Below are 17486 nucleotides of genomic sequence, written 5' to 3'. Positions count from 1 at the left end.
TTCTATGCATTCATTTTCTTACTAAGTACAGCCTTTCCTTGCTAATTCCATGAATCACTCAATACTGCAATGACAGCATCATACTGAAATTGCCATATGAAATACTTAGACTAGCAAATATATATTGCTACAGAAATGACAGCAGAAGGGGATCTCAACTGTCATTTATGGAGATACATAGTCAAATTGATGTCAGTAACTTATATTTACCGATCTTAGCTTGTTATATTCATAGTCAAGTGCATTTGAATAAATTTTGACGCACCTTGGGAACGTTTTTCAAAATCTTCCAGATCCCCTCCCCCACCCCCACCCACAGGGCAACAAATGGTCAACCACTTGGTATTGACCATGTTTACATAAAGAGATACAATGGCCAGATGGCAGGAAATGTGTGAACTAATTACAATCTTGATACTATTAAACATTGAAACAATGATGGAATATATTTCTTGGAGACCAGACCTGCTAAAATCACCTTCAGCTTTGTTTCTAATGATTTCTTACTGTATTTCAACACCAAATACAGTTTATCATATCAAATGCTTACTGAATAACCACACAAGCCAAATTTCAAAGCAGCATTAGAAGTGGTTGTTGTAAGGATATATTTTACCAAGAAAAATTGAGAAAAATGAAAAAGAAATTATAAATTGTTCATCTTATTCTGACAATGTAACCAAATGTGAGGAGAGTGTCATTGATGCCATTTTTGTCATGTGTGGTAAGTTAATATTGATTGATGTCCCCAGTATCACTAGATGTTCCCAGAATCACTAGATGTCCCAGGACTCGAAAATCCATTAATTAATAAAGGTGTTTTTGATGTACAGACATGGTCAAGGTGGACAGTAGAAGTGTAACTATCTTTCAAACACCGTTACCACAATCTCAAATACATAGTACCTCAGCTAATACAATGTGAATGCACACACGTCAACCCAGTTATCAGTTGCCAACCTCATCAGCATTAGTCAGTTAAAAAACAGCAACATCTAAATAGTTTCAAAAAAGACTCTGAGATGTTTATTCATAGGGTCAGTGTTAGACAGAAGATGGTGACATTTGATTCAGTATGCCAATCTAACATAGTGTTTGAAATATTTCTGCTTATTACCAGTGTTGCAGCCAGGACACACCCTTGGGACAACGACCCCAAAACGGAACCTGCTGTCCCATGAGTACTGCAGATCACCTCAGGCGCACTATTAAAGTCAACTGCATTGTGTAGTCTACAAGTAATATCTGATGCCGAATGTAGCGTTTGTTTTTTATGATTATGTTGAGGGTTACATTTATGTACATACAAACTGTGATTAGCAGTGATTAAAACGCTGCGCGAATTCTTATTATAACTTGCTTGTAGTCCGATTGAGCTCTGATTTGCATTAGATACAGTAAATTGCTACAATTATTTGCCTGAAATTCAAGCATAACGAAGCGGTCCTTGTAGCTTGAACTTTGTTTTGTGAAACTACTTTGTTTTACAAAATTTAATTGACAACAGATGCCTGTTCCCAAATTGTCTCCCAAAATAAAAAGTAGTTGGACAGAGTGTCCCATGGTTTAAAAATCCTGGCCACAATACTGCTTATTACACAGAGATCTGTGTACACACTCACACTTGCTTGTGTTTTGAATTGTTTTTATACACTAACATGCTAACCACAAGAATATATGTATATTACCAATATTAAAATAAACATACTTGTACCTTGTTCAATTACTTACCTCTCGTCCTTTTACCCATCATGCACCATGTAACAGTCAAACAGGGTAAGATTATGTTGTGTTCTTGGTGTGACTAGAGTTTCTTTATCTCTCATCAACTGTTGTGTTCCTGGTGTTCCTAGAGCTACTTTATCTCTTGTCAGCTGGTGTGTGGTTTTTGTTTGCAGCCAACTTGTTATTTGATATAAGTAACACTGTAAAAGTGATTGCAAAAAAATAAATAGATTCAGATCACATGAGCAAGTCTCGTCAATCTGGAAAGCATTTATAGCATGTGGATCAGTAGATTATCTTTGGTCTAGTGTTTATCTTCACATTATTGTGCCTGCCTGGTCCATGTTTATTGTGCTTTATATTTTGTGAATGCTCGATATCCCATAACAAAATAGTTGCAGGCGTTACCATGCCATATCAGCTGATCCAAAGTGCAGGACAATAGTCCAAACTGCAGAACTACTTTTATCACATTCCTTGCCTCAGGGAGTGTGGGATCGATGGTTTGGGAAAAACTGATCCCACAGTCTCAGAAGTCATCCCACACTGTGTATAAATGCACATTAAATACGAAAGTGGTATATTATTACACAATCTCTAATTGAAAATAATAATAATATTAATATTTTTTTTCTTGCTTGTAAATATAGGATTTACATCACATTTGTGGCAATGAAAGTGTGGTACAAGAATAAGTCAAATTTTTCTACAATAAAGATAAAGTATTACAGTATAATAATTGTGGCTAATAATAAATATAACTAGGTATTTCTTTGTTTATAAAGTAAAAATATAATCTGCAAGTTGTTCATTAAAAGATTATAATAAATAGCCTTTCTAATATATGCCCAAAATGTTATCAAATGACGAGATGAATAGCACACAGACCAGGATAATAAAGTAAGCAGGTCACAGTACAGTGGCAGATGACAGTGTGTTATCATGATTTTGGATAGTGTTGTACATCATTGCTGACAGACTCTCAAAAGACTCTCAAATTTTCTAAATAACAAGTGAACATGGGCCACATGGAACATATTGCCAATTTTTCCTCTTAGATATCTTGTCCAGATCAGAAGTGGAAATATCGGCAGTGAAACTCACCACTGAGTTGTTAATACATGGCCATGAAGTAGGACAGTCACAGAAACATAAAATAATCATTCAGTGTTTCCAGTGTAAATTTAACGCATTTTATGGTCATGTGAGAAAAAGAATCTCACATACTAAGGACATGGGATCAGATTTCTGGCATGAGTTGGGGATGTTTTGTCTCTCATGAGCCACAACTCATATGAGAAATCTGATCGCAGGTCCTTTGGGGTGTGAGATTCTTAGTCCTCTGTCATACAACTCTACTCAAGTTCACAAGTTGACCAGATTTATTCCATGTAAAATGTTCCATATGAGCGTAAATTTGTTTGTCCAACAGGAGAATGCCTTAGTCTAAAAGATAATACTGACTTTGTTTTATGTTGTTCACCACCATGAATTATGTAAATTGTCCCAGTGATATCTGCCTGTATTCTGTGGATATTGTAAATCACCATTGGAGTAAGTGAATGTCCTTATTAATGTGAAAAGTGATGTTTTGTTTTATATTTGTATTTACAGGGTGATAAACCAATCTCAGAGGAGAGATTGAATCGTATTGGTGAATTGATTGAACCATGGTTTATATTTTCACTGGTATGGACTGTCGGTGCAACTGTCAATGTTGATGGCAGAAATAAGTTTAGTGCTTGGTTGAGAGAAAAGATGAACAAGGAAGGGGTATGTTTTCCCAGTTTACTACTATATTAATTTGTTCATGCCATTAGTTTTTAGGTTACATCTCCAGTATATCATGAAATAAACTGATTTTTAACAACATAAGTTTTACTTGAAATTTCCCGATATTTGAAATAAAAGATGGCTGCCTTCCCTGTGTTAACTCTATGGGAAAAAAAAATAGATTTTCAAAAAATTAAGATGGTGAAAACTTTACTTTCATCGAAAGCTTCAAAATGAGCCCCCACAAGTGGTCAATCAGAAGAGAATTGATAAAATTTGAAAAGCACAAATTTCTGTCCCCAACGTGCGTTCTACCTGAAGAATTAAAGTGGAGCTGCACATTGCCAAGTTGAACAACATAGTTTTTTTCAAAGGAATATTTCTCATCTTAGACAAAGAAACCCCTCATACTATATATTTTCAAAAAGCAGAGACTCTAAAGTTTAGAACGGTAGCAATAGTTTACTTGAAGGATGAACAGGGTGTATATATGGGGTAAAAAACCTTATTATTGCGGGTATTTGAGTGCCAAAGTCGATTTTTGGTATCTTTATACAATAACATGCCAATAATATCTTTCAGATCTAGACAAATGTTTTCTAATTTTTACCAAAATTTTAGTCAAAAAGTGTAGCCCATGGAAATTCATAAATTTATAAAAATTGGTGAAATGTTGCCCTGATATTTTTTGGGAAAAAATTACAGTGCTCAATAAGTTAATGAAAAAATTAATTTCAGTCAAAAACATGACAATATTTCTGAAATGCAATATTTCACTTGAAAGAAGAGTATATCTAGAACAAAACATTCAATTATTTTATTTTGCATTATCTGTCCTCATTCTAAAATGGCATGGGTTGAAAGACTGATACTCAAAAAAGTGATTAAAAACATGATTAGCAACATTGAAATGCCTCTTATTCAAAATGTAACAAGTTTATTGCCAAATAAAATACACATTTTGTTATACAGCATTTACAGAATATAATGTGAAAATTTCAGAAACTTTGACCCTGCCAGAGTGGAGTTAAATTCTTTGAAGTCTTGTAATTTGGAGAAAAGAGAAGCCAGGAATTTGGGCATACATTTGCATAAATTAACACTTTATATAGCAACTTATGACTACTTGACTAGCTAAAACGTGAATCCAACCAATATTTTAATCTTTGGTTGACAAATTATTTAAAATTTAATATATATTTGCATAAAAAGTGATTTTTTAGCAAAATACACTGTTTGTTGGGTGCAGCACTCCCTCAAAGAAGTATATATGTAAGAGGAAATTGGGTCCCACAGACATTCTTGCTGTGCAAGAAATAATTATTGATATCTTCTTGTATTTTGATCCTTTTCCTAGGTAAAATTACCATACCCAGGAGACAAGTCAGTGTACGAGTTTTTGTTAGATGACGCTGGTATCAGTCAAACCAAAGGCAAAGATGATGATGAAGATGAAGAAGGAGGCGGCAAAACTAAAGAGGTAATTTATTCATTCTAAGGTTGTAGCTAATTGATATATACTTAACAGAGATATATTCAAGGGCTTTTAGGTTTTTAATTCCACAGACATTGTTACCTTTCGATCTTCTTGTTGCCATACATAAATAGGGCTAAATATGCTGCAGAGGTAGTACAAGTAGCTGTTCAGCAACCGTGTGTGTGTCTGTGTCTGTGTCTGTCTGTCTGTCTGTCCATCTGTTTGTCTGTCTGTCTGTCCATCTGTTTGTCTGTCTGTCTGTCTGTGTGTGTGTGTGTGTGTGCCTATCTTGTCCATCCACTCAATATTTTTGGCATGCATCAATTTCAAATTTGGTGTTCACATTTGTGAAATTTTTATGTCATAGCACAAAATATGTTAAAATATATATCTATAAGCACAGAAAAAATTAAAAACTGATCAGTCTAGATTACTTTGAATAGTGGTATACAAGAACCCTCATGCATGTGTTGGTTTCTTTTTGAGCTCACATATAGAATTGTCTATATTTCATGAATATCTTGTTATTTGTTCAGTTTTGATAAAGAATCTCCTGTGCAACTGCTGGCCTGTTCACTCTGAAACGTACTAGTATGTTGGGAGTAGGAAGGGATGTTCTCTTCCAGTTTGGTTTAAATCATACCAAAATTAACAAAAATATATTTTTATGATATTTTTGTCATTTTAGTCAAATTTTTTATTTCTCAGAATCTGTTTATCCAATTTCTTTGAAATCTGGTTTGCAGATTTTTGTTTCTCCCTGACACTTCCAATTCACATGAAAGATTTTGAAAAGACCTGTAAAAAAGGTCAAACATGACTGTTTACACAATTTTGATTATTTTGATTATATTTTTCAAAAGTGAAAGACTTAAACCTTTGCCCAAACTTTCCTCAAGTAAACTATCAACAATTCTCTCACCAAATCAAGGATAAAAATCAGGGGCCACAATGCAAAGTTAGGTACCAGAAAAACAAATCAACTGACTTTTTCTGATTCTTGAAATTCAAAATGGCTACCATCCCTATGTTAACTCTAATGGACAAAACACAATTTTTGATTTTTAAAAAAACTAAGACATTTTCTAATTCCAAGAGCTTTAAAATGAACCCCAACAAGGGTAGATTAGAAAAGAATTGTAAACATTTGAGAGTCTGAATATCTGTCCCTCAGATGTGTTCTACCTTAATAATCAGTAGTTGACAAAGCTTTATGATAGTTTTGACTATTTCTTACTTTTTTCTCTTACTTAGCTAATCACAGTGAAAGAGGACTCTGAAACAGATCTAGGCAAGCGTAAGAAGGTTAGCATAGATAGAGATACATGTAACGGTAGACAGTGGAGGAAAGAAAGACATCTATTCTAAATCATACAGACTATTGGATAAGTAGAAAAAATGCTCATCAGAAAAGATAATTAAGTGAAGGGAAATGGATGGATTATCAATTAAGTGGAGTGAATAGAAAAGTGAGGATGTGTTCAAGGTGATAATGTTTTATTTGCATGGAGAAAGAAAGAAGTTCATATTGAAAGTCAAGATATCAATTATTACTTTACATTTAATAGGACCACAATGACCTTCATATTTTTTACAGATATTCAGATTGTGTTCAAGGTTCCGATTCCTAAAAATGGAGTTAAACGGTGTAGCGGTTAGATAGTTTTGGGAACTTGCTAAGCCCCTTTTTCACTAATTAGCTCCGCTGTCAGCGACGCGGAGCTTATCAAATAGGTTGATTTTCCGTCATCATCCGTCGTTGTCGTCCGCCGTCGTCGTCCGTCAACAATTGCCTTCTCCTCTGAAACCGCAAGTCCAATTGCCTTGAAATTTTATATGCAGTTCACTTTAGGTTGTTCAAATTGTGGTGAAATTTGCATATTTGTATTTTTGGGGCATTTTTTGCTGTTTTTGGTAAAAAAATTCTTCTTCTCTGAAACCGCTTGTCTGATTGCTTTGAAATTTGATATGCAGTTTACTTAGGGTGACCTCATTTAGATTTGTTCAAATCTTGGTGAAATTTGCATATTTGTATTTTTAAGGCAATTTTTTGTCATTTTTGGTAAAAAAATCTTTAAAAATCTTCTTTTTCAAAACTACCAGTCAGATAGCTTTGATATTTTGTACATATGTCCTTAGAGATGGTCTATTTCAGATTTGTTCAAATTGTGCAGAAATATGCATATTTGCATTTTTAAGGCAATTTTTGCCATTTTTGGTCAAAAAATGTATTTCTCAAAAAGTACTGGTCTGATAGTTTTGAAATTTGGTATACAGGTTTCTGCAGATAAGCTAAGTAATATATATTGAAATTATGGTGAAATCTGTAATTTTGTATTTTTGGGACAATTTTTGCCAATTTTGGTCAAAAAATGTGTATTTCCAAAACTACTCATCTGATAGCTTTGAAATTTGGTATACAGGTTTCTACAGATGAACTAAATGATGTTTATTGAAATTATGATGAAATCTGCAACTTTGTATTTTTGGGGCAATTTTTTCCATTTTTGATCAAAAAATGTGTTTCTCAAAAAGTACTGGTCTGATAGCTCTGAAATTTGGTATACAGGTTTCTACAGATGAGCCAAGTAATATATAATGAATTTTTGATGAAATCTGTAATTTTGTATTTTTGGGGCAATTTTTGCTATTTTTAGTCAAAAAATGTGTATTTCCAAAGCCTTCCAGTGCCTGTATATTCAACTATTTTTTATCAATACGTCCAGCTGTTTGTTATATCTTTATCACTTTCCATGGGCCAAGGGACACCTTGGGGGCCGATGTCATCACTCTGTGCCAGTCTGTGTATGTCAGTCTGTCTGTATGTATGTCCATGTTTCCTTCAGTTGTTGACTTGTATTGATACTTTATGGGAGCAAACAGTGACATTGTCACTATTTTTGTACATTTAAAAATTTAATGTCTGTAGACTTAAAGCTAATTTATGTTGTATTTGCCCATAGGTGAAATGGGTAGGTTGGATGGATAACCAACCAGAGTTTAAAATCAGTCCAGATGCCAAATTTGCTGACATCATTGTACCAACATCAGACACTGTCAGGTCTGCTTACCTGCTAGAAAAACTACTCACAAACAAGAAAACGGTAAGTTAACTCCTGTAAGGATATTATTAATCTTTCATATCATGGATGGACCATTATAGTTAATACACATAAATCAAAAAAGTTTGAAGTCCTTCTCTACATTACTGCACCTCAGATGTCAAAAATCAATTCACAATAAAATTGTACTTTTTCAGGGTCTCCAGGTTTCACTTACAAAGGGGGAGATATGCCCCTCCACCTTGAAATCTTTTTGGGGGTTTGGGGTGGTTCTGATAGAGGGGGACCATAATAACTTATGAAAGTTAAGTTATGCAAATATAATGAAGGTTTTTCAAGGTATTAGCAAATGGAGTTTAAAGCATGGATCAAATATCAAATTATAAAGAGTCTCCTATTTGTTGCTCTTACAGAAGCTCACTCAAGTCATTATTGTTTCATTCATATGGGTTTGCAATCTAGATGCAAAGTTTAGATGATAGTCCTTCAGCTTCTGTAGATAACAAGCTGGCTCCGCAGAGGGTAGATTTTGATTAACTATGGGACGTTACAATATTCTGCGTTTGTCAATATTTACAGATCTCATTGAAAAGGCTACATGTTGCCCAGTTGTGTGTATTTTAAGTAGGATTCAGATTAAATATGTTGGAATTACTACAAATTGCACACTGTGGAGAAAACACTGCCTTTTTGTTTGGTTTTGCTCTGTCATCTGTCATTACTGAAGGTTTACAAAGTAGCTTAAACTTCAAAAGGCCATTATTTTTTACTCCAGGACAATACCCAGACACACTTTTGATTCTTTTCCTTCAAAAAAGATAACCATCATCAAGCACTAAATGGTAAAGACTTTACTGTAAAAGGTGTTAGATGTACTGACCAAAGGATGTACTAGCATTAATGACAGCTGAATATCTTGTCACAGGTGCTGTGTGTTGGTGACACTGGTACTGGCAAGACACTGACGATAGCAAACAAGTTACTCAACCAAATGCCAAAAGATTATGTGCCAAATTTCATCTCATTCTCTGCTAGAACTAGTGCCAATCAAACACAAGATTTGATTGATGGAAAACTTGACAAACGGTGAGTATTTTGTAGAATAAACCACATCACAAAAAAAGTGTCTTTGATGAACACTCTCATTTTTTTACCAAAAGAAATCAATAATGCTCAGAGGCAGCTAGATTTCTGTTTGTTTGCTTGTTTACTATCTCTTTTCTTATTAATGAGTTGTTATGGGGAGTTTTCTACTCCCCATATTAAACAACTCTACTAATTGTCATTATCAAAAAATGTTATTTTAATTCAATTCAATTTAATTCAATTACTTTATTATCCACAAATACATGTAGTAGTTTGCCTTCAGGCTCATCAAATACAGATTGAAATAGTACAACTTGCAAGAACATTCTATAAAAAGGGACGCTATTACACTTTGAAATGGTTAAAAACACAAAAAGTAGTGACATAGATACAAAAATTGAAACACTTACAAACGGAAACAACTGAAGACCAGCTGGAAGTTTAAAACAACTACATCAAGTTTGAGTTTAAAATTGAAACTGCTGATGGAAGAAAGTACTTTTTGAAGAGGGGTTTTTTGCTCAAGGGACCCCAAAACGTCTCCCTGACGGGAGCTTTTGGACGTAACCATGAAGAGTGTGGTCAGAATCATTGGCAGTGTTGTACACTTTCCTTTTCACTGACAGATGGTAAAGGTTTACAAGGGAATTCTGACGACAGCCATCCTCACAATACGAGGAAGCTAACTTCTGTTTCTGACAGTCAAATTACCATACCATAAAATTGTACTATAGGTTTAAACACTCTCAATGAGGGATCTGTATATCATTTGTAAGATATTTTGACTCACATTGAACGATTTGAGATTCCTCAGAAGGTATAATCTTTGTTGGGACTTTTTTGCTATATAGTCAGTATTTTCATCAAATGTCAGTTATTCATCCAGAAATGAACCTAGGTATTTGAAACATGAAATGACATAAACAGATTTGTTGTTGATTGTGATCCGGGCAAACTTCATGACCAATTACAAGCTCTTTAGATTTACCAATATTCATATCTAAAAAACTATCTATGCACCAGTTCTTTAAAATTTCAACATTCAATAGTGTGACAGTTGTATGAAACTGTAAAACACCAATTCATCAAATCAGTACATCAAAAATACCTTGGCTTAAAACATAATAACCACTGTGCAATCACTGGCTCCATTAATTTGCATTTTGATCAGCTTTTATAAAATGTTATTGTCGCACAAAGTAAAATCGGACAGACAAACTGATGTAAATATATAACATTTCGTATGTGTATGATTTTCTATACCTTTCAGCCGCAAAGGTGTCTTTGGTCCACCACTTGGTAAGAACTTTATTTTCTTTGTTGATGATTTGAATATGCCAGCATTGGAAGTGTATGGAGCCCAGCCTCCAATTGAAATCATCAGACAATGGATGGATCACCGTGGTTGGTATGACAGAAAGCAAATTGGTAAGTGTTAGTCTGTACAATAATGTCAGTCTGCCATAATTTGTATCAAAAGTGATAACTATGCACAGTCTGTAAAATGCACAAAGTTTGTCTATTCTTAGAAAATTCTGGAATTTAAAATTATTTTGGAGAGTGGTGAAAGATGTTTAATACTCTTGAAAAATTCTTGAAATTCAGTCCCATATCAAAACTGTCAGATAGAATGTATATGTACTGGATGTTATGAGAAGAATTTCAATGTTTGACACACACACACACACACACACACACACACACACACACACACACACACACACACACACACACACACACACACACTTGCAAAATAATCCTTCTCGTTCAAAAATATTTCCTGGTGTTTCAGTAAGTTTGAGTGTAAACAGGCCCTGAATGACAGATTGCTTTTTTAAGTTGTCCTGCAAAAGGGACTTCATATGATTGTAAATTTTAAAAGACTCCTAAAACAGACAGATTATATTTCAGCACAAGTATCACCTAATAGTGCTGCCTGCAGCCAGTGTAACCTTGAAATGAAACCAAAGAAATATTGTTACTGTAAAGGTATTATGCGCCTCAAAAGTGAAATACTTAAACTTTGCTCAAACTTTCCTGAATGAAACTATCAACCAATCTCTTGTCAAAACAACAATAAAAATCAGGAGTCACTGTGCAAAGTTCGAACTAGCGAAACAACTTACCAGACATTTTGCGATCTTTGAAATTCAAAATGGCTGCCATCCTGTGTTAATTCTATAGGGGGGAATTAGATTATGAATTTTCGAGCTTTAAAATGAGCCTGTACAAGTAGTAGATCAGAACAGAATTAGAGAAATTTGAGAGTCCGACTAGCTGTCCCCGACACGAGTTCTGCATTAAGACTTTACCCAAACACTGTGCATTTGACATTTCCCATCATCTTACCAAATGTTTATACCACAGATGATTCAAAAGGATGAGAACTGTAGCTGCCAGCTCAGCTTGCGAATTTATTTGATGAAATTATGTTGGATGTGAGTGAATGGCAAACTGAATAATTGAAATACAATGATACCATAACAACTGTATAAAACCATCCTGTTCTAGGTGCATTCCGTGAATTGGTTGACATCAACTTTGTATGTGCCATGGGTCCACCTGGAGGTGGTCGTAATCCAATCACTGCACGTCTCAGCAGACATTTCAACTTTGTTGCATTCTGTGAAATGGAAGATACCAGCAAGTTTAGAATTTTTTCAACAATACTCAACAGCTGGCTAGGTAAGTATTAACAATTAATTTTAACATATCTGCCTGCTTTAAGGTTCAAAAAATATAAACAGACTTTTTCACAAATATCATTTGCATATGATGTGTTCCATCATCATAACAATTTACATGCCAACAATGGTATGGTTTCTCTCTGGATTGTTAGAAAAAGTCTGGATGTTGCTTTTAAGTCATTGGTAGTTGCAATTTAACTGCATGTACTTAATGCAGGCTGTTTATGCATCTTTTATTGGCTGGCTATGTCAATGCATGTGACATACAGGCTTCATTTTAACATGACAGTTGTTGATCAATATGTATCCTCTGAGCTAAATTGGCACTCAACTGACTCAAGAAAGTTCACTATGACATGTAAAATTTACACATTAAATGTTTAGTGGAATAAAGTTGATACAAAAAATGTCAAGAAATGACTGAATTGACCTGAAGAATTGTTTACAGCAAGAAAACACAATGGTACATGTAGTGATTTTAAACAACATCTGGTGCAGTACTTTGATCAATATTTAATGATAAGGTTGAGATATGATGGCATTTGAGTCACTTAGACTTAGTGAATTTCCAGTGTTATCGGCTTGATGAAGAATTGCACATATATTCAATTGTTTACAAACAGACATCACATGGATGTATATGTTCAAAAGCAGACCAAAGCCGCACGCACTAAGTACAAAAATAACACTTGTCAATCTCTGTTGTAATAAATGGCCACAAGTCTGCAGTGCAGGGATTGAAAATACATGTCAATGAACCTGAGTCGCTTTCTGAAGCTGATAATGGGATTGCGTGTTTGTGATTTTTGACTTGAAGTGAGCTTATTGTAAATATTAATCATTATGGAATATTCTGCTATGTGTGAAGTGAAGGCAGTATTAAATACTTGGAGAATATTGCTTATTTATTGAGCAAATATGTACACAAATATGTACCATATCTCTATATAAAACTTGAATTATATTTTAGTGATTTGTTTACTGTTGAGGGAAATATCAGTCCCCTTGATAAAATCAAATGTTTGGTACTGATTTCAAATACTGACATTAAAAATAGCCAAGCTATAGATAGTAAAATTATGACAGAAGCAATCAGAGAACTTGATCATACTACATTAAATACCTCAAAGGTATTTTACAAGATCAACTTGGGGACAATGCTTTTTAACAGTTTAACTATCAAAAAGTCTGAGATTGCAGTGTGTCAAGTTGTATACTGTGTGCAACAAGCTGTCAATTATGTTCTATCAGTACTAGAAATATTTACAAAAAACTTTGGCACTTCTTAGTAAAAATTACTGAATGCCAATGATGCCATGCCATGATAACAGGTCCACATTAGAAATTCACTGGGCATTATAAAATGTCAGTATTTGCTGCTGTATCAAAGTGCATACATGAATATTACTAACCAAGCATAAAGAAGTACCTTGCATGGCTATATGTCATGTGTGGACTTTGATCACTGATCATATCTATTGTACTGGCAAGAGTTACAAATGGTTTGCCTACAAAGTTCATATTCTTTTAAAATCATGTGAATGAATACCCATGGTATGGCAGACAAAGATAGTTGCAACTACTGTTACAGTAGTAGTTGAACTTTTACACTGCAATGTATCATGGAGTACTGGTACTTTAACTGCTACAGTGTATATGGTAATTTAAATATTGCTTTATGTTAATTTTGTTTTAAATTAACATTTTATTACAATCTGCATTGCAGAGACCTTAAACATCAGTGGAAGGAGTCTGGCCCAGACTAATCTGGCTTCAGGTTGTGTTTTAGTCTGACCATTCTGATACTTAATTACCTGTCTTGTTATAAACATGAGTAATGGTTTGAAAAATAATTTGATGCTCTTCACAGATTTCCCTTCATTGTATGTATCACCATAGTGATTATTAACATGTAATTGGGTCAAGAGTTCATTTAATTACCTGTTCATCCCAATTTCCCACAAACAACTCCACAATCACCATTGATAACAATTGGTTGGCCCAACCATGGTGTGGAAAGCTTTTTCATGCAGTGGCCATAATGTCTAAGCAATAGAAACCTGTCCATTCAAACACATGTAAAAAAAAGTAAATGCAAGTATACACAAGTATACATATATCAGAGATAATTGGTGATATGGTCCTTGAAAATGATTTTTAGGTGTTAATTTTAGCAGTACAAATCTGCTAAATTTTATACAATTTCACACGGTCTATAACCAGTCTATATAGCAATCTCATCTTACAAGATCTCCACTTTTATGAAATCTGCTCATAGTTGAAACCTTTGAAATCATTATCTACTCAGAATGAAATGATTGGTACATTGTAAGCAATTGCAACTCATGCTTTCTTTGTTTCCAATCCTTGTTTTCAATATTAACTGGGTAGTAATTGTACATGCTCCATTATTGAATGAGTAAACTGTGTGATTTAAGTTGCTATTGACATCACATCATATGTTAGCAGGCCAACTGCCAAAAGATCACAAGATCTGAACTTGTTCACTTACTCTGAGAATATCGCAATTTGTTGAAAAGAGATGAAAGGGTGATTGATAAAATTTAAACTGGATACTTTCTAAAATTAAAAGTATAATAAACACTGTTTGAAAATGTGAATACATAAACATATTTACGTAAGTCCTGATGATCACCTACGGTATATCAGCCTTTAAGCTACGAATAATTATATAATGTAAAATTTGAAAGATGCTCCAACTGAATTCTTATCTTGGATGACCAGTAGTTGGATATTCCCAACCCTTTGCCAAATTTAAATTGATATAATTTTTTCATTTCATTGAAGAACTCTTTTAGATAAAATGATAGGCTAAGAATAGATCTTAGCGGCATAAAATATACCATCTAATGTTCACCCCATCCCTCCCTCCCTCTCTCCACACCCCCCCCCCCACAATTAATATTCATATTCCTATCCAGTGTGTTCTTGATATTTAATTTATGATTTGCTGATACAGTTTAAATTTAAAGCTGTACAATTTTGATTTTTGCAAATTCAGTGTTTACTGTCAAGCTTCATTTTAATACATTTGAGAAAATTAGAAAATGAAGGAAACAACTGAATGCAAATTAAGGTACTAGTAGTTGAAAATCAATCTTATATCGCATGTTTCTGTGTTGTATCGGCATGAGTGTCATGTGCTAAATCAGACATGGAACAAAGTCTGTGTCTGATGCAGCATAAATGACACTCATGCCGATACCACACAAGAAACAGGACCTGGTGATATTCGGTATTATATCATACCAGTAAATTTTATTGTGCAAATACTGCAATCTGATTGGTCAAGATGTGAAAATGACCATACTATATTTGCAGTACAGCACAGTTTATAGAACAGGTACAGGCTTTCAGCTAGAGAAAAAATTCCCTCCTTCACGTTTCATGTCAAAGTTTCAATTTATTTTTGATATAATAGCGGCAAAAACCACCTATATAAGGGGTATACCATTTTATTTTGACTAGTTCACTCTATATGTTTATTCGCTATCACTTGTGCACATATATCATGATATATCATATATCATTCACAAGATTGAAGAGGTACTATTACTGTATTTATAGCTACCCAAAATATTCTAGTTTCTGAAAGCCCACCAATTTTTATCTAGACAACATCACATAATAGGTGGACGGTGACAGCAATTTTCATAGTTTTCTTTCAAGTTGCAAATATGGTTCAGAATACCCCCAAACCGATGATGTTTATTGCCAAGCTCTCAATGTTTGGAACCTAGAGTGATATGGACATAGGTATATGATAATGTTCACTTATCAATCTTATCAATATCAAGTGTTGTTTCCAACACTTAAACAATCAATGATCAATTGCTGAATTTACTAAACGTGTACAGCTTTAAATTTCAAATCACTGGAGTTTCCTAAAATTAAAGATGAGTGTACATATTAATTTTTTCATAACCATGTAACATCTTTTGAGTAAGTCATTCATCACATTTTATTTCTTTTTATAAGTTACATTGAAGAATATTGTCATTGACTATGAAATGATTTCAACTACTGATTGACAAATGCTCCCTGAAAAAGTATTCAGACTATAAAGTAAAGAGGACTTCATCATGATATCATGTCTCTTTGTTGTTTCTCCAAGCTAAAAATTGTGTTGCTCCCTGAAAATTCAGACAGAACTTAATCCCTGCAAAATAGTACTTTTCAAAGTGATCAATTCTCTGATAACAAGATTTTCTACTCTTGAAGACATCTGACAAAATAGTAATTTTAATTCAGTATTTTAATTTACACATCAAAATGCAAACCTACCTGTTTGATTTTGAAGGTGAAAGTACAATTTGTCATCAGATTTTATACAGTATCAGTCTGAGAGCTGTTTGTAACAAATCAGGAACTTAAAATACAAGAAAATATTCAGAAATACCATACATTAAAATATACTACATTTAATTTGGAACTATGAAAACTTTGAGGACATCCAATGTAGTTTGAAATTATTTCAAAAGATTTTTAAAAAATTGACTACATTTTTACTGTTTGTCATTCAACAGAAATTGCTCCATCTGTCAAGGAATATGGCAACATTCTAGTGAATGCTACAATTGCACTTTACAACACCATTACTACACAGCTGTTACCAACACCAGCCAAGAGTCATTACACATTCAATCTCAGAGATCTCAGCAAAGTCTTCCAAGGAATGCTGATGGCAGAGGCCAATAAAATAGAAAGCATTGAACAAATGTTAAGACTCTGGTACCATGAAAGTGCCCGTATCTTTCACGACCGTCTTATCAACGATGAAGACAGAAACTGGTTTGAGAACATGATGAAACAGAAGATTGAAGGAGATTTCAATGCCAAGCATGAAGCTGTTGTTGTTCGAAAACCATTGCTTTATGGAGATTTCATGATTCCAAACTCAGAAAACAAGCTGTACCAGGAAATTGATGATCTTCCAAAGGTAAAAAATAGACAGTATCAATTTCATATCACATTATTTTCTTCTCTGAGTCCAGTCTTTAAACAACAGAAGCTCTGCAATGTCTGTATATTTGTCATCTTCTAATTAATGGTGCATTACTTAAGAATGTTCAAATACATAAAGAATGGCAATGAACTGTGACATTCATACAGATGTCAATTAGTGTTGCAGGATGGCTGCGCTGTAGGTGACCATTTTGTTAGAATTTTATGTCCAAAGCCATTTCCTGGACATGTCTGAACCACTTTCATTCAAACTTAGTACAAAGACATTAAACTATGATTTTTAGCTCACATTTGGTATATGTATATATACCAAAGAGAGCTTATGGTAGGTCAGTGGCATCTGTATGTATGTATATATGTACGTATCATGTTAGTATGTGCAGATGTATGTCAGTCCACATCAAATACCCAGCATCTACCACCTTAGTATTTGGTGTACAGGTGCTACCAGGGATGGAGATGTAAATTTGTTCAAATGTGACTTCCCACCATGCGTTAGTCAACAAGGACAACACGACTGTAGTATCCTACATAAACAAAATGGGAGACAAGATACCAAACTCTGTTTTACCTGCTATGGGATCTAATGATGTGGTGCCGGGTAAGGGACATAAACCTCAAAGCTCGTCACCTGCCCGGCAACCGAAAGCCCTGTTTAAGAAGGGCTTTTCAAAATCAACTGCAGCCATT

The 17486-nt window shown here is 34.1% G+C and overlaps 1 protein-coding gene across 5 annotated transcripts in view; it reads left to right on the top strand.

The window, feature by feature from the left end:
* The window catches only part of LOC139151247 (dynein axonemal heavy chain 1-like), a 206762-nt gene that overhangs the window by 91651 nt on the left and 97625 nt on the right, over positions 1–17486 (top strand). For 3 of the 5 annotated variants that reach the window (XM_070723923.1, XM_070723914.1, XM_070723905.1), the window contains exons 36-43: positions 3340–3498; positions 4856–4978; positions 7939–8079; positions 8963–9123; positions 10394–10551; positions 11635–11808; positions 13537–13587; positions 16358–16770. In XM_070723923.1, coding sequence (XP_070580024.1) covers positions 3340–3498; positions 4856–4978; positions 7939–8079; positions 8963–9123; positions 10394–10551; positions 11635–11808; positions 13537–13587; positions 16358–16770 — 1380 coding nt within the window. The remainder of the gene's footprint in view (positions 1–3339; positions 3499–4855; positions 4979–7938; positions 8080–8962; positions 9124–10393; positions 10552–11634; positions 11809–13536; positions 13588–16357; positions 16771–17486) is intronic. The other 2 variants (XM_070723939.1, XM_070723931.1) reach the window with 1 other exon arrangement.

The sequence above is a fragment of the Ptychodera flava genome, chromosome 2 (assembly GCF_041260155.1).
Source record: "Ptychodera flava strain L36383 chromosome 2, AS_Pfla_20210202, whole genome shotgun sequence".
NCBI lineage: Eukaryota > Metazoa > Hemichordata > Enteropneusta > Ptychoderidae > Ptychodera > Ptychodera flava.
Note: the sequence above shows the minus strand (reverse complement) of the source record. Positions and strands in the feature narration are given on the sequence as shown.